Genomic DNA, 27,743 nt, shown 5'->3' on the forward strand with positions numbered 1-27,743 from the left:
ATCCTTTCGGGAGAAAAATATTCAACAAACTAGGAACAGAAGGAAACTACCTCAGTATAATAAAATTCATATACAAAACCCCACAGTGAACATCATGCTCCACACTGAAAGACTGAAAGCATCCCCTCTAATATCAGAAACAAGTCAATGACGCCCACTTTCACCACTTCTGCTCAACTTAGTGCTGGACGTTCTAGCCAGAACAGTCAGGCAAGAAAAATATAAAAATCATTCAAACTGAAAGGGAAGAAGTAAAATTGTTTCTGTTGACAAACGATACGATTTTTTCAGCTTTATTGAAGTAAAATTGACAAATAAAATTCTAAGATAATTTAAAGTGTACAGCATGGTCATTTGGTATCTGCATTCACTGTTAAAGGAATTTCTCCATTGATTAACATATCCATCATACCACTTTTTTTTTTTTTGGTGAGAAAATTTAAGTACTACTCTTAAAATTTCAATTATTCAATACATTGTTACCAACTATAGTCACTATGTTATACATTAGATCCTCAGACCTTATTCATTTTATAACTGAAAGTTTGTACCCTTTACAAACATTTCTCTATTTCCCCCACCACCCAGCACCTGGCAACCACTGTTCTATTCTCTGGATATATGCTCAACTTATTTACTTTTTTTTTTTAATTCCACGTTTAAGTGATACAATGATACCATGCAGTATTTGGTCTTTTTCTGTTTGATTAATGCCCTCCAAGTTCATACACATACAATGGAATATATATGTAGTGTGGGTATATATGTGTGTGTGTGTATATACTTATATACATATATCATGTTTTCTTGATCCACTGACCTGTTGATGACCCTGTAGATTCATACCTTGGCTATTGTGAATAATGCTGCAGTGAACATGGGAGTACAGGCACCTCTGCTAGATAATGGTTTTTTTTAACCTCTTCTAGATAATGGTTTTGTTTACTTTGAATATATACTCAGAAATGGGATTAGTGGTCCATCTGGTAGATCTATTTAAATTTTTTTTTTAGTAACTTCCATACTATTCTTCATAGTGACTACCAGTTCACATTTCAAACACATTTGGTATTCGAGCATTCTCTTTTCTTCACATTCTAGCTATCATTTTTTTATCTCTTGTGTTTTTGGTGATAGCAGTTCTAACAGGTGTGAGGTGATCTCATTGTAGTTTTGCTTTACATTTTTTGGATGATTAATGAAGTTGAGCACTTCATGTACCTGTTGCCCTTTTGTATGTCTTCTTTGGAAAAAAGTCTCTTCAGGTCTTTTGCCTATTTTTAATTTAGGTTACTTGGTTTTTTTCTATTAAGATGTAGATAAGATCTTATTTAGAAAACTCTAAAGACTTTCCACAGACACACACATGGAAACTTTATAATTAATAAATTTAGCAAAGTAGCAGGATACAAAATCAATATACAAAAATGCATTGCATTTCAATAGACTAATAGTGAACAACCTGAAAAGGAAATTATGATAACAATTCCACTTAGAATAGCATGGAAAATAATAAAATACTTAGGAATTAACTCAACCAAGGAAGTGAAAGACTTGTACAATGAAAACTACAAAATATTGCTGAAAGAAATTAAAGAAGAAATAAACAAATGAAACACATCCCACGTTCATAAATTGGAAGACTTAATGGTGCTAAAATGTCAGTACTATGGAAACTGATCTACAGATTCAATGAAATCCCAATCAAAATCCCATTGACTTTCCTGAGAAATAAAAAATCTCATTCTAAAATTCATATGGAATCTTAAGGGACCTCAAATAGCAAAAAGAATCTGAAAGAAGAACAGAACTGGAGTACTCACACTTCCTGATTTAAAAGCCCACTACAAATCTACAGTAATCAAAACAGTGGTAATGTCATAAAAACAGACATATACACCAATGAAATAGAATAGAGTCCAGAAGTGAACATTTACATATTGGTCATGGTTTTTGACAAGATTACCAAGACCATTCAATGAGGAAAGATTCTTTTTAAGAAATGTTACTGGAAAAACCAGGTATCTACATGTAAAAGAATGAATTTGAATACCTACCTAACATTATGTACAAAATTTTCCTCAAAATGGACAAAGACCTAAATTTAAGAATTAAAACAATAAGATCTTAGAAGAAAATATAAAAAAAAATTCACTACATTTTATTTGGCAATGGTTTCTTGGATATGACACCAAAGGCACAGTAACAAAACTAAAATTAGACAAATAGGACTTCATGAAAATGTTTAAAATTTGTACATCAAGAGATACTATCAATAGAAAAATTCATCTACAGAATGGGAGAAAATATTTGTAAGTCATGTATCTGATAAGAGATTAATAGCCAAAGTATGTGGAGAACTACTAAAACTCAACAACAACAACAACAACAACAACAACAACAATGAAACAGCAACTCAACTGAAAAAAATGGGCAAAGAATTTAAACAGATTTTCTCCAAAGCAGATAGCCATAAGCACATGAAATGATGCTCAATTTCACTAGTTTTAAGGTAAATGCAAATCAAAACTACATGAGATACAACCTCATGCTCATTAGTGTTGGCAAGGATGTGGAGAAACTGAACTCTGTGCACTGCTGGTAGGAATCTAAAATGGTATAGCTGCTATTGAAAATAGTTCCTTAAAAAAAAACTAAATAAAATTACCATATGATCCAGCAATTCCACTTCTGGGTGTATACCCAAAAGAATTGAAAGCAGGATCTCAAAGCAATATTGGTACACCCCTGTTCATAGCAGCAATATTCCCAAAAGCCAAAAGGTGGAAGACATACAAGTATCCATTGTCAGATGAATGGAAAAGCAACACGTGCATGTGAACAACAGAATATTATTCAGCCTTAAAAAGGAAGGAAATACTCCAACAAAGATAATCCTTGTGGGGTAAACATGCTAAATGAAACAAGCCAGTTACAAAAAGACAAATACCATATGATTCGATTTATATGAAGCACTTGCAGTAGTCAAAATCATAGAGACATAAAGAAGAACAAAAAAATAAATAAATAAATAAAATAAAGAAGAACAGTGGTTGTCAGGGGCAGAGTGGAGGGAGGAATGGGGAGTTTAAGTGGTACAGAATCTCAGTTTTACAAGACGAAAACAGCTATGGAGATCAATCATGGTGATGGTTGTACAATACTATGAATATATTTAATAACACTGAACTGTACGTTTAAAAACTTAAGATGGTAAATTTTGATATATATGTTTGCCACAATTCAAAAATTTGAACAAAAATCCTGCATGTGAACATTTATAGTGACTTTATTCATCATCTTCCAAAATGGAAACAACCCACGTGTTCTTCATATATTGTAGTACATCTGCACAAAATACTAATGATTGATACATGGGGCAATATGGATTTATCTTAAATGTTTCAGTGAAAGAAACCAGACTCAAAGTCACATATTATGTGATTACATTTTTTGAAAAAATATGTAAATACAAAACTATAGCACAGCTACCTGATGAGTGATTGTGAAGGGGCCAAGTCTGGGTAGATGAATTGACTGCAAAGGGAATTTTGGGGTGTGATGGAAATATTGCAGTCTTTTATTGAACTCCTACAGGGTGTAACACTGGGGTACAATTTTATTGTTTTGCATGTGTTTACCCAGTTATCCCAACACCAATTGTTGAAGAGACTGTCCTTTCTCCACTAGGTATTCTTTGCTCTCCCATGGAATATTAGATGACTGTATATTCAGGGGCTTTAATTCTGGGCTCTCTGTTCTGTTCCATTTCTCCAAGTGTCTATTTTTGTGCTGGGTCCATACTGTTTCTATTAATACAGCTTTATGGTATAGTTTAAAATTAGAAATTGTGGTATCTCTGGGTTTGTTCTTTTTCCTCAATATTGCTTTCACCATTCAGGGTATTTTGTAGTTCCATACCAATTTTAAGACTTTTTTTTCTATTTCTGTAAAGAATGCCATTGGTATTTGATGGGGAATGTGTTGAATCTGTAGATGGCTTTGGGCAGTATGGAAATTTTAACAATATTAATTCTTCTGACTCATGAACACAGGATGTTTTTCCATTTGTTTGTGTCTTCAGTTTGTTTCAGCAAAGTCTTCTAGTTTTTGTTGGACAAATCTTTCACTTTCTTGGTTAAAAATTATTCCTAAATATTTTGTTGTTTTCAATGCTATATTGAATGGGGTAGTTTTCTTACATTTTGAGTTGGTTCACCATTAGTGTGTAGAAGTACAACTGATTTCTGTATGTTGATTTTGTATCTTGCAACTTTACTGAAATTGTTGACTAGTTCCAATAGTGTTTTTGGTTGAGTCTTTAGGATTTTCAATATACAAACTCTTATCTGCAAATAGCTACAATTTTACTTCTTCTTGGATTTGAATGCCTTTTATGTCTTTGTCTTGTCTAATTGCCCTAGCTAGGTCTTCTATATCGAATAAGAGTAATAGGAGTAGACACCTTTGCCTTGTTCCTGATCCTGGAGAAAAAGCTTTCCATTTTCTCCATTGAGTATAATGTTAGCTGTGTGTTTGTTATATATGGTCTTTATTATGTTGAGATATTTTCCTTCTATGCTCCATCTGTGGAGGATTTTTATCATGAAAGGATATTGAATTTTGACAAAAGCTTTTTTTTCTTCTATTGAGATGATTATGAGATATTGACCTTTCATTTTATTAATGTGAAGTATTATATTTATTGATGTGTGTGTGTTGAACCATAATTGCTTCCCAGGAGTAAATCCCACTTGATCACAATGTATAATTATTTTAATGTGTTCTTGAATGCAGTTTGCTAGTATTTCATTGAGAGTTTTTATATCTATATTCACCAGGAATATTTGTCTGTATTTTCTTTTCTTGTGGTGTCCTTATCTGGCTTTGGTAACAGGGTAGTGCTGTCCTCATGAAATAAGTTTGAAAGTACTCCCTTCTCAGTTTCCTGGAAGAGTTTAAGAAGGATTGGTAATTTTTATGAAAATATTTGGTAGAATTTGCCAGTGAAACTGTCTGGTCTAGGTGTTTTCTGTGTTTGGAGGGTTTTGATTACTGATTCAATCCCTTTACTTGTTATTGGTCTGTTCAATTTTCTGTTTCTTCCTGATTCAGTCTTGATAGGTTGTGTGTTTCTAGAAATATTTCCATTTCCTCTAGGTTATCTAATTTGTTGGTGTTTAATTGTTTAGAATAGTTTCTTAGGAGCTTATTTCTGTAGTATCAGTTTTGATGTCTCCTTTTTACTTTCTAACTTTATTTGAGTCTTCTCTTCTTAGTTAATCTAGCCAAAGATTTACCATTTTTAAAAAAAATCTTTTTGAAGAACCAGCTCTTAGTTTTGGTGATACTTTCATTGTTTTTCTGGTCTCTATTTCATTTATTTTCTCTCTAATATTTATTATTTCCTTCTTTCTGCTAACATTGTGCTTAATTTGTAATTTTGTCTAGTTTCTTGATATGTCAAGTTAGATACTTTTATTTGTGATTTTTCTGACTTCTTAATGTCTGCATTTATCACTATGAACTTTTCTCTCAGAACTGCTTTTGCTGCATACTCTAAGTTTGGATATGTTTTCATTTGTTTTAAGTTAAGTTTTCGTTTCCCTTTGATTTCTTCTCCAGCCTATTGGTTGTTCAGAGATGTGTTGTTAGTGTCCACATATTTGTAGACTTCACAGCTTTTCTCTTGTTGATTTCTAGTTTCGAAACCATTGTGGTCAGAAAAGATAGTTGGTATGATTTCAGTCTTCTGGGATTTATTTTGTATCCTATCATATGTTCTATCCTGGAGACTGTCCCATGTGCACTGGGGAAAAATGTATACTCTGCTGCTATTGGATGGAATGTTTTATATATGTCTGTTAGATCCACTTGTTCTAAAGCATGGTTCAATCCAATGTTTCTTGTTGATTTTCTGTCTGGTTGACCATTGCTAACAGCATTATACTGAAGTCCTCTACTATTGTATTATTGTCTGTTTCTCACTTTAGATCTTTTAGTATTTGCTTAATAGAGTTTAGTGCTCTGATGTTGGGTGCATGTATATTTACAATATCTTTTTTGATGTATAGACCCCTTTGTCATCATATAATAACCTTTTTTGTCTCTTGTTACCATTTTTGGCTTGAAGTTTATTTTGTCTAAGTATGGCTAACCCCTCTTTTGGTTTTCGCTTACTTGGAATATCTTCCATACCTTCACTTTGAGCCTATGTATGTCTTTTGACCTAAAATAAGTCTCCTGTAGATAGTGTATAGTCAAGTCTTGTTTTTTCCAGCCAACTCTGTGCCTTTTGATTGGTGAATTCAATCTATTTACATTTAGAATGATTACTGATACGTAAAGACTTATTACTGACATCTTATTTTTTCATTCTGTTTACTTTTTATCTGTATTGTTTCTTTTTCCCTGTTTCTGCCTACCTTTGTAAATTGGTGGGTTTTCCCCAGTGGTTTTCTCAGTCTCCCCTTTTTATGTTTTGTGACTCTATTCCAGATTTTTGCTTTGTGGTTACCATGAAGTTTACATGAAACGTCATTATAGGAATAAAATAATCCTTTTTATGCTGATAACAGATTTTCTTTTTCAACATAAAGTTTTCATGCTTTTTGCTCCTTTTGTATTTTTGATGTCACAATTTTCCTATTGTTATACTGTGAAATCATTACCAAATTGTAGTAGGTGTCATTATTTTTAATGCTTTTTTCCTTTAATCTTTATACTATAATTGAGTGGTTAAGACATCATTCTAACATAGTTATAGTTTTCTAATTGCTGTTATTTATTACCTTTACCAGAGTGTTGTGTTTTGTTTTTGTGTCTTTCATAAGTTTTCCAGTTCTTTTTGTCCCAACTAGCATCTGTTCATTTCAGCTTGAAGAACTCTTTTAGAATCTCTTGCAAGTCAGGTCTAGTGTGGTAAACTGCTTCAGCTTTTGTTTGTATGGGAAAACCTTTATTTCTCCTTTATATATGAGGGATAACTTAGCCAGATAAAGTATTCTTGGCTGGCAGTTTTTAATTTTTCAACACTTTGACTATGTCATTTCACTCTGTCCTGGCCTGCAGGATTTTTGCTGAGAAATCTCCTGATAGCCTAGTGGGGGTTCCTTTGTAGATTACTTTCTTTTTTTACTGGCTGCTTTTAGGTTTCTTTCTTTATCATTGATTTTTTGACAGTTTCATTATAATGTGTCTTGGAAATGATTTTTTTTTGCATTGAGATAGTAGGGTGTTCTATTATCTTTGTGGACTTGTATGTCTAATTCCTTCTTCTAATTGAATCATTTCTAAATTCTTATCTTCCCAATTACTTATTCTTTCTTCCATATAATCTCTCCTGATACCTCTGCTCTCTAATGAGTTTTTCATTTTATTCAGCTCCAGAATTTCTGTTCGGTTCATAAAACAATTTCAATTTCTTTGGTAAAGAATCTTTTCTGGTCATTAATTTTATTCCTGAGTTCATCACCTTGCTGTCTTTGTTTCATTGTAAGTTATTGAATTTCTTCATTATAACCACTTTGAATTCTTTATCAGATCTTAATATTCTGTCCCTTTGAGTTCAGTTGCTGGAAAATTATTATTTTCTTTTTGTGATACTATATTTCCTTCATTTTTCATAGTGCTTGACAATTTGTGCCTCTGCTTTTTCATTTGAAGTAGTAAACACTTAAGGATTTGTTTACTATGTTATTGCTCAACAGGCTGGCAATTAGAAGATGTTCTTTTGTTTTCCAGAAGGTGGCGTGATATCTCAAGTTTTGGGTTTCTCTCCTATAGAAGTTGACTCTTGAGGCTGCACTTGGGAATGTGTAAAAAGAGCTGGCAACAGAATGGAGGGAAGCATGGTCTTAGCAACTGAGACTTTGGAGATGCCATGTCCTGGTGGGGGGCTCCTAGAGTGGGAGATTCCCATAGTGTTGAAGCAGATAGCAAGAAACATGATCCTTCAATGTCCTTTGCTAGTTTTGTCTGCACTCTTTCCTCTTCCTCCCTCCAGTCATGGAGGACATCCCTCCTCAGAACTCCAGGTACTACTAGAGAGAAAGGGGACCCTCCAGCTCAACCCATGTGCATCTTGGGCACTCTGTCACTCATCGCTTTTGCTTTCCTTCTCCTCTAACAGAGGAATAGCTACTCTCACTTTCTCATGGGAAGTGGGGCTGCCTCAGCAGGTTCCTCCTTCTCTGCCCCCAAATTTGTCTCCATCCTGCTCCAATGGCATTCTGGGTTCTCCCATCAGACTGGCTGGACCTCCACATCCTCTGTCTCCTATGAGTGTCCACCCAGTTGTGTGCTTTCAGGTTCCCTTCTTCTAATTGGAGCAAGTGGGAGTGGGGTCGACTCATTCACCCCCTTAGATCTGCGTCCCCCTATGAAGTCCTATCCACCTATTTTGAATGCACAGGTGGGTAGAAATCTCCTAGATGTCCTGGTATAAAATGCAGAGGACTTTTGTTTGTTTATGGACGTCCAATTAGTTGTAAATCAAAGGAGAGAGAAAAAAGGAACAATACATACCACCATGAGGCTAATGTCATGTCAGTTTTGTTAGTTTTTAGAGTGGTTATCTAATGTAAATGCTACTTGTCTTGTTTTAGGTCTTGTTTTCTACATCAATAAAATAAGAATAGATTTAGATAAGTGATTTCCAATGACCAGAAAAAAAGAGAGAGAGAGAGAGAACAATGTATTAATGGTAAGGTTTTCATAAAGCTAAATTTCAAGACTTTGTATTAAAATATGTTTTTATAAAATTTTTTTGAAATTTTAGTTAGTACTTAAAATCTGGAAACCACTGGACTAGTTTATTCCAATAGTCTCTCTCAGTGGTAATATTCTCTGATCTTATAGTTTATTCTTCCCTTGACTTCTTACATCCCTAGAGAAGAAAATCTCTTACAAGAATGTTTTATGAATCAAACAGCTTAAGGAAACTTAATGATTTATCAATCAGAATAGAATAGATCGTGCTGCAGTAACAAAGTACTAAAAATTCTCATTGCCTTACAATAGCCAACTTTATTTCTCATGTTTGTCTTAGATTGACAAGGGGATTCCTTATATTAGTCACTTCACAGTCTGTTACAGAAACATCTTTTTGACACATGTTTGACAATCACAGAAGCCCCCAAAGTAAAGCATTACTTCTATTTGCATTTCATTGCCAAAGCCAATGATGTGGGCACTCTTGAATTCAGCAGGACGGAGGTATGTATTTCACCTACAGGGAGGAATACCCAATATTTATAAACAACGGTACATTCTGTGGTTGAGTATGAGATCAGGAATAAAAGCTAACAGAAAAATTAGTTTCATTTAGAGTGAACATTAGAAAAACAGGAAATTTGAGCATAGCCCTTACTACTTTTACAGTCTTCTGAACATATTAATATTAGCTAAACAGAAATTTCCAGGTTCTAAAATATCTTCACATAGAATTTTTTTATTTGATTTTTTTATAACAACCCAGTGAGGGAGATTAAAAAGACTGAATAGTGGCTAAGAGCTCACTACAAAGTTAGTTTGCTTGGCTTTGAGTTTCAGTCTGAACATTTACTAAAATATGTTCATGGACAAGTTACATTACTTAATTTCCCAGTGCCTTAGTTTCCTTATTTTAAGACTGAGTCTGATCATGATTCTATCCTGCATTTTTATGGAGGAGTCAAAGTGATAATACATGGAAATGGCTCATAGTAAGACTCAATGAATATTATTAGTTATTATTAATTATTTTTTTGAATTTTTATCATATTTATCAATAGCACTATTATTTCCACTTTCTAAATGAGGACCTAAATGTAATCTATAGACTTTAATATTTTCTCTAAGATTCACATAGTAGATGGCAAACCGTGGATTCAAAATTAGATTTTTGGTTTAGAGACTTTATTTACATTCTAGTCACACTCATTTAACTAATTTGACACAATCATATTCTAATCTGTGTCTTTAAGTTTATTTTAGCAAAGGTTTTTTTTTCCCATTCATTGGTATAAATGCTTCAGGAAAGAAAGACTAGTCGAGACTGGGAGAGGATACTGAGAATGAGAAAGGAAGACAGAAAGCAAGCAACTGAAGAGGTACAGTGTAATTAGAAAAGCTGGCAGGGCCGCACACTGAGCTGAGGGAGGGAAGTCAGTTTGCTCAGGAAACAGGAGTGATAGTAGCCAATCTGGTGTCATTGTAGAGCTCACACTAGACTTTCTGTACAAATTAGATTTGGAGAATTAGAACTGGGTCCTAAGAACACCAATTGAAAGGAAGAGTATTATTATAGGAAGTCTCTAAAGTCCTACATTCAGCATTTTTTTTCTGATTGAAGAGAAAGCAAAATCAGAACTGTGTGATTTTGTTGTTTTATGATATAAAAGACTGAAATGTGGATTTGAGAGGTTGCTGAACTAAGGAAGTTGATGTGGTAAGTTATTTTAATGGTTTTTGAGTATCATAGTTCCCCCCTCCCTTTCTGTCTTGAAATAAGTGGTTTCTGTCATGTGCTTTGATATAGTTTAGAGTTTCACAATCTATTTTAGGCTTGTTGACAACTCAGATTTCAGTTTCCAGCAGTACAAAACGTACTATTTGTGTCTGAAGTGCGTCTGATCCCTGGCTCAAAATACTTCTCTCATTTCAGAAATCTGGTATGCAAACTTGATTATCTTTGCTTTCATTTCTCTAATCTTCACATGTGACTTATTATCCTGAGCTCGAGTTCATTTTTCTTTTCCTTTTTCTTTCTTTTCTTTTTTTTCTCTTTTTTTGGAGGGGTGGTGGGATACTGTTTTGAGAAAATTGTGCATGATTCAATGTCAAATGAGAAACCACTAACCTGACCAAATACTACAGTAATAATTACTACCTAATGCTCTAGTATATTGAAAACTGGGAAAATAGAAAAAATAAAAGATAAAAACACTTGGAGATAAATATAAGTGATAAAATAGCAACTATAGATGTGACATGGATGGTATTTCCACTAAAATATTTAATGATATTTTTATTACATGCTATAAAGATATTTAACTATAAGACATCTAGGCTGATAGTTACAAATGACAAGAGTAGATAACTTGTCTCTTCTTTGTTAATGCTAATTCATTTCTATGGTAAAAATATTAATATCTTCCTGAGAGGTGAAGTTGCTCTGGATAGGGGAGATGGACATTGTACATAGGTAACTAAGGTTTATATAAGTATAAAGGAAGCTATAGAATTAGATAGAAGTTTCTTGACTACTGCTTTTTGTTTAACATTTTAATAGAACTCCTTTATTTTATTTATGTCATGACATTCGTGTGGTTTAATCAGACTTTAAGCTTAATGTCTAAATTTATGATATTTGATGTGTTAAGAGAAATCCTGAATTTATGTTAGAGCCTTTCCCCTATAATGCCATTCGTATTATGGACAATAAATAAAATAAATGTCTCATATAATACTGACTGAGAAAAAATGCTTGAGAATATCAGTAACTAGTAATCTTATGGATAAGTCTGAGTTAACAGAATTTTTTTCTTCTTAACATTGGATATATTTTATTGAAACTTCAAATATAAATACTGCCTAAGGAGTATTGCTTTGATTTTAAGATATTATCAAATATTCTATTTAATATTTTTAGGACTTCCCAAGACATCTCATTTGGCACATTATAGTAGCCATTATAACTTCAAAATAAAAAGAAATTTCCTCTTTTTAGGGCAATCCAGGAAATATGAGGTGTGGGCAACAGAACACTGATATTACTATTAGTAATTATGAATAGCTTCTCTGAGGAGAACTTTTTTAGGAAAATTATAATGGGAAGTAGACATAACAACTAGTTCATTTTCTTATTTTTTGGTTTTGTTATTGATGTCAAAGATGTCAAGAATGTATTTGCAGATTTTACTTCACAAAATATAAATATACTTTAGTTGTTTTAATGACTCTCCTATGTCATATTTTTTCATAGAAAGTTTCTCAGAAAACATGTGACGATGGCTGATCCTTGGTAGAAACTTATTATATGTTTGCACGTCTCTACCTATGCTTGGATGCTAGTAAAATTCCCCTAAGTTGTGTCTGCAAGTTATCCTTTATTTTAGTAATATTTTAAATATTTTGTGAAAAACACTTGCTATTTAAAGAATAGTTCAGAGATGACTGATGAGGCAATGATGAGTTATTTCAAAACCAACACGTAGTCTGCCAAAAGCTCTAAGCTGTTTAAAGAGAGAGTGAGAAAGAAAAAGAAAAGAAAATGTGGAGAAAACTGCAGGTGGAAAACATTGCTGGTTCCTTCTTATCACCATCTATTCCTCTAGGGGATATGAAAATAATTCTGAGATGTAGAAAGTATTATTAGAACTTGGGGAGAATGGAATTGAAAGGCAATGCCCAAGTGATGAAAAGTATAAGTGGGAAGAGAACATGGGTGTATAGCAGTTTGAATAGTACCAGAAATAAAAATAAAAATACAATAATAACAACAGGATTACAGCAACCAAATATATTGAGCTTTTACTTATCCATGCACTAGGATAGCAATTTTATATGTGTTAATCCATTTAATCATCATAACAACTCTATTATAAGGTACATATTATTTTTTCTAGCTCATAGTTAAATTTAGAGAGATTAGTTTTCAGAATCACACAGCTGATAAATGGCAAGGTCGAGATTTAAACTATAATCTCTCTTGTCTAACTCCTAAGGTCATGTCCTTAACCATTACATTTTAACATTTGGAACCTTGAATCATGTGTGAAGTTCAAATGATACCCTTCTTCTCTAACTCTCAACTCTTTATCACCATCAGTCCTATATCATCCACTATCTAGTCACTCTTCTCTCCCATACTCTTTCTAATACTCATTTACATTCAGTTAATCTCTTTTCCTCCTTGCAGATTTTCCTTTCTGTTTGTTTTTGAAAATCCTTCTTGTGTAATTAAACTCCTCTCCCACTTTGAAGGTAACTCTTTATATTCTCCCTTCTACCTGACCCCTTCATGTAGACTACTGGGCTTTGCCCAGAGTTGTAACATTTGATTCAACATCTCTATTGATTCCTCGTCAACTTTCAAAGCTCCAGCTATCCAGGCCTAATAATCCTGCCCGAGTGCATTGGCCTGTACTTACTAGTTGTTTATGGATGGCCTCTGTTCTGACTGGTTGGTGTCTGCTAAATCGGTTGTTAAATATTTTGTGTGCCATTTTTGACTAGCATTTCTTTGTTGAAAACTGCCAAAATCTCTCTTCTTCTTTCTTCATATCTAATGTTTTTTAAACCTCAAACTCAGTATATCTCACAGTAGCTCTTCAGTTTCCCTAAACCGAATATGCCTCTAGAGTGTACTATGAGTGATAATGGCATTATCATAGTTCCACTCAGTAAACTTTAAATCAGAGAGTCCTTTTTGATTATTTTTCTCTACTTCCCTACATCTGATTAGCTACCATTTTCTGTAGAATTATCTCTACCAAATCTATTGCATCTCTTTTTTATCAATTAATTATTGCTGAATAACAATAGTAACTTATTTCTCATTTATCTGTGGGTTGACTAGGTCATTCTGCTGGTTTAGCTCTGGAACAGTCATTCAACTACAGTTAGTGGTAGATCAACTCACATGGTTGGAATGGCTAAAGACAATGAGATCTCTCTTTGTGGTCTTATATCCCCGTTACCATCACAGCACACTGGTCTCAGATTTTGAAGACATCAGGACCCATTGTGCAGATGCTAATCAAACTTCTGTTTATGTCTGGTTTGCTGACATCCCTTTGGACAAAACAAGTTATAAGCCAATTCCATAGTCTATGAGGGAAGAGATCCCACAGAGGTATGGATACTGGTGAGTGTCATTCATTGGGTGGCACTTACTTTTACAGTTTACCACACTCTCCTAATTTTTAATTTTTACTGCTAAAATCCTAGTTCACATTTTCATCACTACTCTGTTTTACTACTGCACAAGTTTTTAGTTGTTTCTACCTCAGTTTTCTTTGCCGTCCAACCCATCTGCTCTACTCCAAAAGCTCTAATCATGTTACTTTCCTTTTTAAAAACAAATGAACAAAAACTTTCCATAACTTCTCATAGCTCTCAGAAGAAAGTCTGCTTTCATCTCCCTGACTTTGAGAGACCCCCAATATAACTTTCCTACTTTAAGTCCTATGACTGAAACATCCAACTTAATGTTCTACAAAACTATATTGATTTCTTGCTATTCTCTTGCCTAGTTCCTACAATTGATATGTTTTTAAAGCCATTTTACCTTATCTCTTTTCATTAAAATCAAACCCATTCTTCTAATCAGTTTTCCCTTCCTCTACTCCCATCAATCACAAAGGAGTTTCCTATTAATGAAATACTAAAGCACTTTAAACACATCTCTCTCACTCTCTTAAGATAGTGCTCATACCCTTCATTTTACTATTGTTATTTGTATTTCTGCATGGCTGTGTCCTTTCTCTGACTTAACATGAGAAAGGTACCACAACAGTGCTATTCAATAGAAGTGAAAACGACATACATAATTTTAAAAAATTTAGTAGCTGTATTAAAAGAAGTAAAAAGAAACTGGGAATTTAATGTTAATAGTAAACTTTATTTAGCCTAATGTATCACAAAATGTTTCAACATGTAAACAATTACACATTAATTATTTACATTTTTTCACACTGACTTCAAACTTCGGAGTGTATTTTGCACATATAGCATATTTCTGTTCAGACTAATCATATTCCAAGTGTTCAATAACAGTGTTGCTTATTGGATATCACAATTTCAGAATTTTATGAGAAACATTGATGTAATACAGAGAATATGAACTTGTGGTAGGACGATTATCACAATTCTGGCTTTGTTATTTATTATAGGAGCTTGGACAATTTATTCAATCTCTCTGAGCATTAGTTCCTTTATGTATACCAAGTTTTTGCAAGGATTGGAATAGACTGTATTACACAATTTCTGACATAGTGTTTATTTTTAAAATATCAATGTGGACATGACCCAAGCTATACCAGTGTCTTGCAAAATACCTGTCAAACCTGTAAAACTGTCATACAGAGAAGTTATTAACTATGCCTGGAAATGTCAAGATAAGCTTAAGATGTTTTTTCAATTGCATCTGAAAGGAATAGTAGTTACTAGGCATTCAAGAATGATGGAAGGAAACCATAGAGAGAAGGAAAGCACCTGAAAGTCATAGAGGAATAAAATTGATTGTAAAATATGAAGAAATTTTAGTTTTGCAATGGGTAAGCATTAGGGACTGCATGTTTGTGTTCCACCCCACCAAAAAATTCCAATGTTGAAACCTGAACTCCCAATGGAATGGTATTAGGCTACGGGGCCTTTGGGAAGTGATTAGGTTAGGGTGAAGTCATGAGAGTGGAGCCCCCATGATGGGATTAGTGTCCTTGTAAGAAGAGAAAGAGACTAAAACCCTCTATTCTATACCATGTAAGGACACAAGAAGAAGATGGCTGTCTGTGAACTTGGAGGGGGCCTCTCACCAGACTCTGGATCTGCTGATATTTCAGTCTTGGGCTTCCCAACCTCCAGAAATATGAAAAATAAATATTTTTGTTTAAGCCATCCAGCCTATGGTATTCTTGTTATAGAAGCTCGGAATGAATAAGAAAATAGGACAATTTGTTCACAAAGTTGATTGGAGGAAGGACCAAAGGAGAGCATTAGGATTCACAGAGTGCTCTTGGTACCCTCTCCACAAAGCTATTACTTACTCATTTTTCCTTATCTCAACAAATGGTATGATCAAATACATATTTCTTTAATTTTTCTCTTCCTCATTCTTTAGTTCTAATCTATCTATAAACCTATTGCCCTTCCACCTCTGAAATGTATTTTGTCATTGCCCTAGTCCAAGCAACTTACTTCTTTCCTGGACCACTGAAAAAGCCTAACTGATCTCCTTGACTTCACTTTTGTCTTCCCATAATCCAGCTTCTTCACAGCAGAGCAAGAATGATTTTCTTTTAAAATAAATCAGAGTCTCTTAGCTCCCATCTTTCAGCATCAATGGCTGTCTCTTTCATTATGTTTTCTACAAGGTCCTAATGATCTGGCCTACCTCTCTGTCCTCATCTCATTTTATTCTCCCGTTTATCACGCATTGTTTAGTTGCACTTTTATTTACTTTTTTTAGTGTCACTTCAGTATTCTAAGTTTTTCCTACCTTGGGCTTTTACTATTGCACTTTCGTCTGTCTAGATTGCTCTTTCTCTGACCTTCAAATAACTGGCTCCTTCTAGTCTTTCAAATTCTAGCTGAAAATCACTTCCTCAGAGATTCCTTCCCTGACTATTCAGTCTAAAATACTCTCATAGTGAAGTCATTTTCTCTTTTATTACAGTTTTTTTATACTAGTTCTTATTGCTGTCTTAAATTGTATTATTATTATGTTCCCACATACTTTCTTTCCTTTCCACTAGAATGTAAGCTGCTTAAGAACAAGAATCTTGGCTGTCTTGTTCATCATTGTATCTTGAATATCATCTATGTGCTTAGCAAAAATCTGACACTCAGTTAATACTTCCAAATGAATGAAGTTTTTTCCAACTGTACTATTATTCTCTTTAATAAGACTTCATATACATTAAGGAAGAGAATGGATGTGGATTCATTAATTTAGTGTTTTATCAAATATAAGAGATACTTGGCTATAAGGAGAAAAAAAGCCATACCCTATTGCTATAGCCAAAGCATTCAGCACATGATTTGATGGAGAGGGGCAGGAAGGTCTGTTTCCTCAATTCATGGTCATTCAGTTTCCAAATAGTTTCTTAAATCTTAATGCAGAAATTTAAATAACTAAAAAGTTTGACTGGGGTGGAAACAGAACTAATTAAATATCCTGTTTCTTTTTGAAATTGAAGCATTACAAATATTTGCAAATAGATAGTTAAGACAATATTTTGACTATGAATTCAGTTGGCTCTAATTCTTATTTTCCTTCTGTTAGTGAAGGACTTCAGAAATAACATCTAATCCTAGTTAAATAATACATGATTAAGGACTCTTTATATATATATAATGCCAGATGTTTAAAAAGGTTAATATTCCCTCAATAGGGAAAACACTGTTGTAAAAGATTATTTAAATGATATTCCTGGGAGATTTATGGATGTTCTTCAGCTGTTTAACATTATTGATAGTTCTTTTCAGATCATGAATAAACAATTTGTTCTCTAAAAGTATTTATTCATGTTAACATTTACTTTGCAAAATATGCTTCTTACAGGCATATAAATAGTTGCTGGAAAGAGCATTGACAACTTCAAAGCAAAATGAAGTTCTTTCTGTTGCTTTCAGCCATTGGGTTCTGCTGGGCTCAGTATGCCCCACATACTGAATCTGGACGGACATCTATTGTCCATCTGTTTGAGTGGCGCTGGGTTGATATTGCTCTTGAGTGTGAGCGATACTTAGCTCCCAAAGGCTTTGGAGGTGTTCAGGTGGGTATTGTTCATAGTATAAATTGCAGACTTTGCTGTACTTAGATTAAACAGTATTATAATCTGTGTCTATGAATCTGGGACAACATTTTACTTCACAATTAAGTACTCTAAAACAGTTTTCTGAGAAAGAAAACATTTGAAATTGTTGGCAACTTTGTTTTGTTTCTAATATAATCCTTTTTTTTCCAGCATTTCCAAGATGATGTTAATATTTTCAAATGGTTGTAAAGAAATGTAGCTGCATATACAAAGATTCAGAAATAATTTTAGACTATTGATTCATTTCTAAAAATATTCAATTATATAAAGTAAGCCATAATTTGATACTTATTAAGGTTGTTTTATTTGTAGGTCTCCCCACCCAATGAAAACGCTGTAATTACTGACCCTTTTAGACCTTGGTGGGAAAGATACCAACCAATTAGCTACAATTTATGTACAAGATCAGGAAACGAAAATGAATTCAAAGACATGGTGACTAGATGTAACAACGTTGGTGTAAGTGAATTAAAGCCTCCTTCAAAAATATTACATAGAAAAATTATTGCTCTCTCCTCTTGTTCCTTTTGAGCAGAATGATTTTCATATACTTAAAAATTTTACTTTATGCTTTAGCTATAAACTAAAATTTAATTGTTACCATATGTTCAACTTGTGTAAATATTTGTATATGTGCCATTTATCTACTAAAGAAGATGTAAGTAAAAGTTTAAGGCCACGAACTTACTTATAAAACAAAGTATCACCTTTTAACCCTTGCTACTGTATACATTTCTGGGGAACATTTTTCTACTTAGAAATTGGAAATTCCAGTTACAGTATTTGCTGTAACTTTTATATGACTTGTTTCTCCACCCATAATTCCTGGATCTTTCTTCCTGTAGTTTCTTTGATGGTAAATAATTATTTTCTCTTTGATGAGGAGTATAATGAGACAATATCTACTTTTTTTTTCCCTTCTGATCCTAAGTAGCTAGTAGAGGCTGGCTACTTATTTCTTAAGATGACCCATAGGAATTTCAAAAACCATTAACCTCTCCTGCCTCAATTGCTTCTTACTTCCTGCCAAAAAAAAAGTCTGTTTGCATTTTTTCATAGCTATGGTAGTTTTCAGATCTCTTAATTTATCATATATGTAAATATCTGACCAAGTGGCTAGAATGCATATAGGACTTCAGTTCACAATAATTTCCTTTCACACCTGACTGTTGCTTTTCTAGGAAAATAAGTTATAAAATAACAAATATTTTGGAGTGTTATTAACATGCTGTAAACTTTAATCAATAATACAAGAATTTCTACCTCTCTAACTCAAACTGAAATAAAAATCTTGCCTTTCAGGTCCATATTTATGTGGACGCTGTAATTAATCATATGTGTGGAAGTGGTGTGAGTGCGGGAACAAGCAGTACTTGTGGCAGTTACTTCAACCCTGGAACTAGGGATTTTCCAGCAGTCCCATACTCTGGTTGGGATTTTAATGATGGTAAATGTACAACTGGAAGTGGAGACATTGAGAGCTATAATGATCCTTATCAGGTAATTAAAAAAAAAGAACTACCTACACCTTTAATTATCCACATGTAGCTTATTGATCTCCATTTTAATTATTAGTTTAGATTCCTTAGGAGAATAGGATTCCAAGCCCGATTATTAAAAATAAGAATCTCAAATCAGTATTTAAAACATTTTCCCAATTTAATTTTTCCCAATGAAAAAGCTCATCTACTTTATTTCTCTCATTCTCCATTTTTTTTTTAATTGAGATACAGTCAGTTACAACATGTCAATTTCTGGTATACAGCACAATGTCCCAGTCATGCGTATACCTACACATATTTATTTTCATATTCTTTTTCATTAAAGGTTATTCCAAGATATTCAATATAGTTCCCTATGCTGTACAAAGAAACTTGGTTTTTTAGATCTATTTTTATACATAGTGGCTAGCATTTTCAAATCTCACACTCCCAAATTTACCCCTTCCCATCTCTTTTCCCTCTGGTAACCAATAAGATTGTTTACTATGTCTGCGAGTCTATTTCTGTTTTGTAGATGAGTTCATTAGTATCCTTTTTTTTTAAGATTCCACAAATGAGTGATAGCATGTGGTATTTTTCTTTCTCTTTCTGGTTTACTTCACTTAGAATCACGATCTCTAGGTCTGTCCATGTTGCTACAAATGGCACTATTTTATTCTTTTTTGCATCTGAGTAGTATTCCATTATACAAATAAGAGCACAACTTCTTTATCCAGTCATCTGTCAATGGACATTTAGGTTGCTTTCATGTCTTGACTATTGTGTATAGTGCTGCTCTGAACATTAGGGTGCATGTTTCTTTTTGGATTAGAGTTCATTCTCCATTTTTATATTAGAAAATATTTCAAAGGCATGTCCATGCTAGAATGCCAATATCCACAGAGAACAATGCAAAGAAGTCCCTATAGAAATACCTATTAATGAGTAAGTGAATGAATAATCAAATGGATTCTCAGGTAATGATGATGTTTTATATATCAATTACAAAATTTTTACCTTAATAGGTCAGAGATTGTCGTCTGGTTGGTCTTCTTGATCTTGCACTGGAGAAAGATTATGTGCGCTCCACGATTGCTAACTATCTAAACCGGCTCATTGACATTGGTGTAGCAGGGTTCAGAATTGATGCTTCTAAGCACATGTGGCCTGGAGACATGAAGGCAATTTTGGATCAACTGAATAATCTAAACACAAACTGGTTCCCTGCAGGAAGTAAACCTTTCATTTACCAGGAGGTACATCAATACATATATGCGCATATAAAATAATATAATTTAATTCATCAGAAAATAAATGGCAGATTTTATTAAAAATGCAATTTCTGTAGGTTAACGGCTGAATCATTTATATAGAGTGTTCTGTAACCTCCTTTTATTCAGAGACCATGCATCTAATTCTGTCACAAGAGGTTTTTTTATGCAAGTGCAGAGAATTTATCTAGGCTGCAGACATCTCTGTGTGATGTATCATCTCCCCAGAGACCATTAAAAAAGACAGATAATAACATAGTTGTCTTAAGCCAGTCTATCTGACTTTAAATCTTGGCTATAACACTATTAGCTGTGCTCATTTAGCCAAATTGATTAACCTCTCTGAGCAATAATTTTTTCAAAATTTATCAAAAGGGTTAATGATAATGATTATGTCTTTGTTTTCTTTGGAGAATTAAAGAGTTAATATTTATCAAGCACTTAGAAATATTGTCAGCAGGTATTAAGTGCTGTATAAGTCTGAGCTATTCTTATCATTTAAGGTCAGTATTCTCACAGGACAATAGGTCACTTCATCATGTTGCTTTTGTAGCGTATATTTTAACAAATTAAAATAAGGATCTTGATATAAGGAAAACCACTTTGGGCATTTTATATAACATAAATAGTATAAAGCTATTAAAGTTCATACTTAAAATGATATTTTCTTCTCCATTTCTACTAGGTAATTGATCTGGGTAGTGAGCCAATTAAAAGCAGTGAGTACTATGAAAATGGCCGTGTGACAGAATTTAAGTATGGTGCAAAACTAGGCACGGTTATACGCAAGTGGGATGGAGAGAAGATGGCTTATTTAAAGTAAGTGAAATATGGTTTATCCTTTGAATCATTTCATAGATTCATTTGTGATATTACTCCAACACGAGTTATCTTCTTAAAGCCCTCTTACTTAGATAACTTTCAAGGATTCATTTCCTAATAATAAGTGTTATAGTTCCCCAAACTCCAACTGATCATCATTATTGTTTAGAATGTCAGTCACAAGGAAATATTTCAAGAAACCCAAAACATAACCTAGAGATTTTAATCTGTGTTTTATATGACTCTGCTAGGTTTGACTCATGTTTGCATGTAATTTGTGAAGGCCAGATTATTATTAAAATGATTTTATCATTTATGAAGTCCCTACAATGTGGCCACCCTGTGGAATTTACATCTGACAACCAATTAATTAATTTCAAATATTAGAATGTTCGTATTATAATAATATTATATTGAAGTCTCATTTTAACCCAGTTTTCCATTCTGTAGAATACGATATGGATGTTGATCCTTCTGAAGTCCATCTAAATTGTAATATACTGAAGCTTCTAAAATAATTTTGTATAACAAAAATCTTATCCTGTAACATAAATGTAATTCAAGTCATTCCTACATATATACATACTTGGAATATATTTGTAGATAATATAACTATATAGTTTATATTTAAAAAGCTGTACAGAATAATCACTTAATTAAGAGAGAGAATTTCATTAGAGGGTGCTATACTGAAAGAAATACACATTTAAGCTACTGTAAAGCTATTGTGAAAGAATAAATATATGTGTTTAAAAATTTTTTTTTACATAGGAACTGGGGAGAAGGCTGGGGCTTCATGCCTTCTGACAGAGCTCTTGTCTTTGTTGATAACCATGATAATCAGCGAGGGCATGGAGCTGGTGGAGCATCTATTCTTTCATTCTGGGAACCTAGGTAAGAAACAAAGTTCCCCGTTTTGAAACCTACCTTTTAATGATGTTAAAAATATTATTTTCTTCTATAATGATATCATTTTGTGACTTGCAGACTGTACAAAATGGCAGTTGGATTTATGCTCGCTCATCCTTATGGATTTACACGAGTAATGTCAAGCTACCGTTGGTCAAGATATTTTGAGAATGGACAAGTAAGTTTTGGCGTTGTCCAAAATATGTTTTTTGTCAATAAAAAGAAGTTAATTTTGTTTTAATTTCACATGATGCTGTTGCTTTCACTATTTTATTAAATATTTATTAAGTGTAAACCTAGTGGAGGACTCTTAATGCCGTAGATATGAAAAAATAAAAATTAATGATCTCTGTTGACAAAGAGTATGCAAGCTATTTAATATATGACAAACATACTCCCTCACCAAAAAAAGCGTCACTTAAAAATAAAGATACAGTGAGTAAAATATGTACTTCTCTTAAGTACCTACTTCATAGAGTTGATATGAGGATTACAAGTTAACACTAATAAAAAACTTCAGTGTCATCCCATAGTACAAGCAATATAAATATTTGTTAAATGCTTTTTTTAAAAAAAGGTTTTATGGAGTGCAAAGGAATTATCTAGTTGAGCCAAGGTCAATATGGAAAATATAACAGGAAGGAAAGTATATGTATTAAAAAAGAGACATTTGCAGATTATTCTGGGAACACTAAAGATGAGAAAAATGTGGGAGGTATGGTAAAGACAGTAATCTGAGTAATAATTTTTAAAAGGAACTGAGAAATAAGAGTATTAAGGTATTTGGAATATTAGTGGAAAGTTTTCATTTTAAACTGAAGATTTCAAATGTGGCATCATACAGCAACTTTATACCTGAAGTAGGAAATCCTCTTCACTGCACACCAGATATATATTTATCTAGTTTCTCCTAGATTCCTTTCAAATTAAGAAGTCCACTACTTTGTACAACAATTCATTCTATTGTTAGATAGCTTTAATACTTAGAATAGATAGCTTTAACATTTATACTATGTCCCTTTATACTGAGCCAATTTCTTATAATTTCCAACACTTGGTCTTCTGATGGAAGGAGTCATGGCATATGTCCATTTCCTCTTTTCCCGTAACATTTCCAAGACTTTCCCAGGACTTCTGCATTCTAACAACTGTTTGTTTTATCCACTATTCATCATACAACATGATTTTGAGACATTGATACCCTTCCTAGACATAATCGGTTTTTTCTATGTTTACCTTTGAAAGTACCAATCAGAAAAACACAATATTAAAAATTTGTTCAGTTTAGTAAAGAACATTGTGATGTACATTTATTCAAAAAAGAAAAATGAAACTAACATTTAGCAATTATCATGTGTAATGCATTTTTTATATTTACATTGTTTAATTTTTGTAGCAACTAAGCAATATCTCCATTATACAGAAGAGGAAAATAAGACAGAGAAGTTATGTCTATTAACTAAGTTTTCTTAGCTAGTAGTAATAGAACCTATGTTTTAGTCCTGCTATTTCTGACACTACGGTTCTTGCCATTTCAATGATACCACGCTACCTATAGTGATACTAACAAATCATTGCAATTCCTTGGAAATAAGAGATTTAAAAAATCATACCCTTGTTTGAAATATGGCCTAGAGAATAGGAAGTTAGGGAGAAGATAAATTCGATAAAAATACTGAACAAGTTGGATTCTAAATGAAGACACCACAAAGACACAAATATGACAGATAGGGTTTGGTGTACTGAAGAAGTACACATATAATGTTAAAAATATAAACTTTTAAAATTAATTATTTTTTGCTAATTAAGGATGTTAATGATTGGATTGGGCCACCAAATGTTAATGGAGTAACTAAAGAAGTTACTATTAATGCAGATACTACTTGTGGCAATGACTGGGTCTGTGAACATCGATGGCGTCAAATAAGGTAGGAATATTTATTTAGAGATATCCCCTTATAATAAACTTTCTTAACATTTTATTTTAAACTGTTGAAGTATTTATCAGCATTTCATATGCCATTTTGTTTTTAGAAACATGGTCATGTTCCGTAATGTAGTTGATGGCCAATCTTTTACAAACTGGTGGGATAATGGTAACAACCAAGTAGCTTTTGGAAGAGGAAACAAAGGATTCATTGTCTTTAACAACGATGACTCGTAAGTAGATATCAATTAGAAATAATATTTTATACTAATATGTTCTTGGTTTATTCTTTTCTCTTCTTGCTCATTTACTTTTTTCATATCTGAAAAATCCTTTTGTCAGTGGATTAACAAAATATAGTGATCAGAAAAGGGCCAGAAGAAAAATGATGATCCTTACTCTTTTGGTCTCCTCTCTTTATAAGGGCTTCTGTTCTAAGTAGTGTTATTTTTTGTGCACTCTTGCATATCATGTGCAGATATGATGCATATGTATATGCTTACATATACACCTCACATAAAATACATTGAGTAATTAATATAAAGGTTGTGAAATCCCTAGAAGAATGTCTTACAGGCCTTTTTTTTTTTTTTTTCAATAATGGAAAAATACTGCCTCAGGACCGAAATGCCTTTTTTCTTATCTCTTTTTTTCACCTACTCTGGTATTCTAGTTATTTGGTCTTCTTTTTTCACTTTCCTATCTCTCTGTGAAAAATAATACTTTTTAAAGTATATGTATAAAGAATATGTATTTTATGGTCAATGATTCTCCTCAGGAGATTTTTGGGCTTTAGTTCTAAGGCTTCTTATTACTAGCTTTTCATTTGTCATACTTACATCCTCTGCCCCAAGTATATTGATCCCTCACATATGAACTATAGCTCAGAAGACCTCTCTGCAGGCAGTTGAAATGTCTCAGTGCAATTTCTACTCATGCTTAGCTCACTTTAGCCTACATTATATTTTACTGATAAAAAATAAATCAAGGATATCTATTTCTTGCTCAAGAATCCATGGCAAGTCCTTTAATCCCTGACTTTTGTAGACGGGAGAAACAAAATAAATTTATGAGATAGCTTTAAATTTTTCTTTCTTTCTTTCTTTCTTTCTTTCTTTCTTTCTTTCTTTCTTTCTTTCTTTCTTTCTTCCTTCCTTCCTTCCTTCCTTCCTTCCTTCCTTCCTTTCTTCTTTCTTTCTTTCCTTTCTTTCCTTTCTTTCTTTCCTTTCTTTCCTTTCTTTTCTTTCTTTTCCTTCCTTCCTTCTTTTTTTCTTTCTTATTGAAGTACAGTTGATTTACAATGATATGTTAGTTTCAGGTGTACAGCAAAGTGATTCAGTTATACATGTATATATATATATTCTTTTCAGATTCTTTTTCAATATAGGTTATTGCAAGATATTGAGTATAGTTCCCTGTGCTTTATAATAGGTCCTTGTTGGATAGCTTTATATTTTAAAACCATATACTTCTTCATAGAAATGAGAGATTATTTTTATCTCCTGCCCAAGTTTATTTTAACCTCTTGAAAAAAAAGATTTTTGAAGAAATAATCAAATTGGAAGTTTTGAAATAATAAGTATTTAAATTCAAATGAGGACAAATTTAAAATATTTGTTTACCACAGGAAGTACTTTTCTCTAAGGGAGGCAGTTCACTCAAATCTTCTTTGATACTCTTCAACCTTAATTTTTTGGATAATTTTCACAATTGACCGGGAAACTGCTAAATCTTCTATAAGAATATTTTTGGCCCTGAGAAAACTAGTTACGTCTACTGGAGAGATCTTTGTATTTGGGTTTTCTTTTAACTGAGATCTTGACTGCTTAGAGATCAACAGCCCAAGTTAAACCTTTTTTCATAGGAAGTCTGTATTCTTGCTTTTAATTGTGGTGAATTCAAGTTAAATCTTAAATTTTATTTTACAGGTCATTATCTTTAACTTTACAAACTGGTCTTCCTGCTGGTACATATTGTGATGTTATTTCTGGAGATAAAATTGGTAATAGTTGTACAGGAATTCAAATCCAGGTTTCCAGTGATGGCAATGCTTATTTTTCTATTAGTAACTCTGCTGAAGATCCATTTATTGCAATTCATGCTGAATCTAAATTATAAAATTTGAATTAAATACATATACCCAGAGAAATAAAATGTGTTTCTTTTCTTTTATATATGTAATATATAGCTTCTTATAGTTCATTAATTTTTGGTAAAAGCTATAGTAAGTAATCAACTTGAAAAACTCAGAAAAGCATAAAAAATCACATATATAATTATAAGATAATTATAATCAACATTTTGTTGTGTTTCAGAAGATTCACATTAACTTGTTTCTCAAAGAAATTTCCAAGAACTCAGAGAAGCATGTTGAAAAATATGTTTGTTGCTATTAACACCATTTGGGAGCTGTATATTTCTAATGTATGTCTGTATTTCTTCCATAGGGTGTTTCTAACAATTTAGTTAGGGGCAACTGATTTAATGATGATTCCCATACAAAGTCATAACATTTGGGTGGTTTTCACAATAAAAGGCCCTTTCATGGTTAAATAAGTTAAAAAGTAAAAGAAACTTAAATTATGCAGTCTGTAATTCTTAATTATGTGGAGCTTTGAGGAATCTTCTACTTTCTCTATACTCTTTTTCTTTCTCTTTCCCATGTCTTTAATGTGATGATGTTGTATGGTTTTCTTTGCATCTCTCAACCCCTTATATGGATACATGTTTATATATAGGGCTTTCATGACACCGTATACTCCAGGTTTTCTTCCTGATCCTCTAACTATTCGTTCTCCTTCACCTTGACTGTAAATGTGGAATTTATTAAGGCTCCCATCTAGGTCTTCTTAAAACTCTCAGTTTTGTTTTTTTTTTTTTTTAATGGTGGGATAAGGAAATAGAAGCCATAATTGGAAACTCTCCCTTTTCACCTCCAAATCTATCTATCCTTGCCACTATCATTTTCTTCTATCCTCCTGTCAGAATTAACAAAGTGTACTTCACTTTACCACAGTCCATTCCCTCCACTTGTGTTAATAATACCATTCCATTTTTACCTTTTTGAGGACTTTATTTCTTAGATTATCCTTTCTCTTTTGATTTAACAATCTTTCTTTTTCTGCAAGATTAGGCCCCTCAGATTACATGTACCACATTAGAATCTTTTAACTAAGAAATCCCTGACCCTCGGTTTTTCCCTTTCTTGTCAGACTTCTGAGTTTTCATCACACAGTCTTAACATCCCCAACACCAGTTCGTTTTTCATCTCCTTACTGTCCAGTTTCCATCATCACTTAGTTTAATCTGCTCTTGTCAACATAATCAAAAATATTTGTTACCAGTACAATGTACTTCTTTATCCTCATCTTGCTCTGCTCACAGCAGTATTCAATATGGTGAGATACTCTCACTTCCTTTCTTCCTTTTGCCTCTGTGATTCTACTCTTTCCTTGTTTTCCTTCTCTCTCACTAATTGCTCTTTTTCAGATTTGTCTATTGGCTTTGCTTCTGTTTGACCTAAGAGCTCATTTGGATCTGATCCTCTTCTTTCTTTAACCTCTAAATGATTGCAATTATTTCCCTGGATTTAAAACACATCCTTTGGCATGGAGACCTGTATCTCTAATGCAGATCTTTTCCTGGCCTTCAACCTCACATTTCCAACAGATACTTGACATCTCTACTTCAGTATTTCACAGATCTCATACTTAACATATCCAAAATGTAACTTTCAATTTTTTTCCTCAAAAGCCCTTTGATACTCCCTGCTGCTGTTTCAACACTTACTTAGAAACCCAAAGTACTTGCT

The 27,743-nt window shown here is 33.0% G+C and overlaps 2 protein-coding genes across 4 annotated transcripts in view; both read left to right on the forward strand.

The window, feature by feature from the left end:
* Window positions 1-17,474, forward strand: part of RNPC3 (RNA binding region (RNP1, RRM) containing 3) — a 51,815-nt gene extending 34,341 nt beyond the window's left edge. The window contains exons 16-17 of one of the 2 annotated variants that reach the window (XR_004322701.1): window positions 13,691-13,837; window positions 17,338-17,474. The gene's annotated coding sequence lies outside the window, so the exon portion shown is untranslated. The remainder of the gene's footprint in view (window positions 1-13,690; window positions 13,838-17,337) is intronic. The other variant, XR_004322700.1, reaches the window with a different exon arrangement.
* LOC102523470 (pancreatic alpha-amylase) lies at window positions 10,186-26,086 on the forward strand. Of its 2 annotated transcripts, none has more exons than XM_006192733.3 (11): window positions 10,186-10,429; window positions 17,267-17,480; window positions 17,835-17,981; window positions 18,825-19,022; window positions 20,029-20,259; window positions 20,960-21,093; window positions 21,868-21,990; window positions 22,084-22,183; window positions 23,815-23,933; window positions 24,040-24,165; window positions 25,861-26,086. In XM_006192733.3, exons 2-11 carry the CDS (start codon window positions 17,313-17,315, stop codon window positions 26,048-26,050), a joined length of 1,536 nt encoding a protein of 511 aa, XP_006192795.1. In that variant the 5' UTR covers window positions 10,186-10,429; window positions 17,267-17,312; the 3' UTR covers window positions 26,051-26,086. The 2 variants fall into 2 exon arrangements, with proteins under 2 accessions (XP_006192795.1, XP_014421529.1); XM_014566043.2 differs by lacking the exon at window positions 10,186-10,429 and adding an exon at window positions 10,556-10,652.
* Window positions 26,087-27,743: the final 1,657 nt, after the last annotated feature.

This window comes from Camelus ferus, chromosome 9 (genome assembly GCF_009834535.1).
Source record: "Camelus ferus isolate YT-003-E chromosome 9, BCGSAC_Cfer_1.0, whole genome shotgun sequence".
NCBI lineage: Eukaryota > Metazoa > Chordata > Mammalia > Artiodactyla > Camelidae > Camelus > Camelus ferus.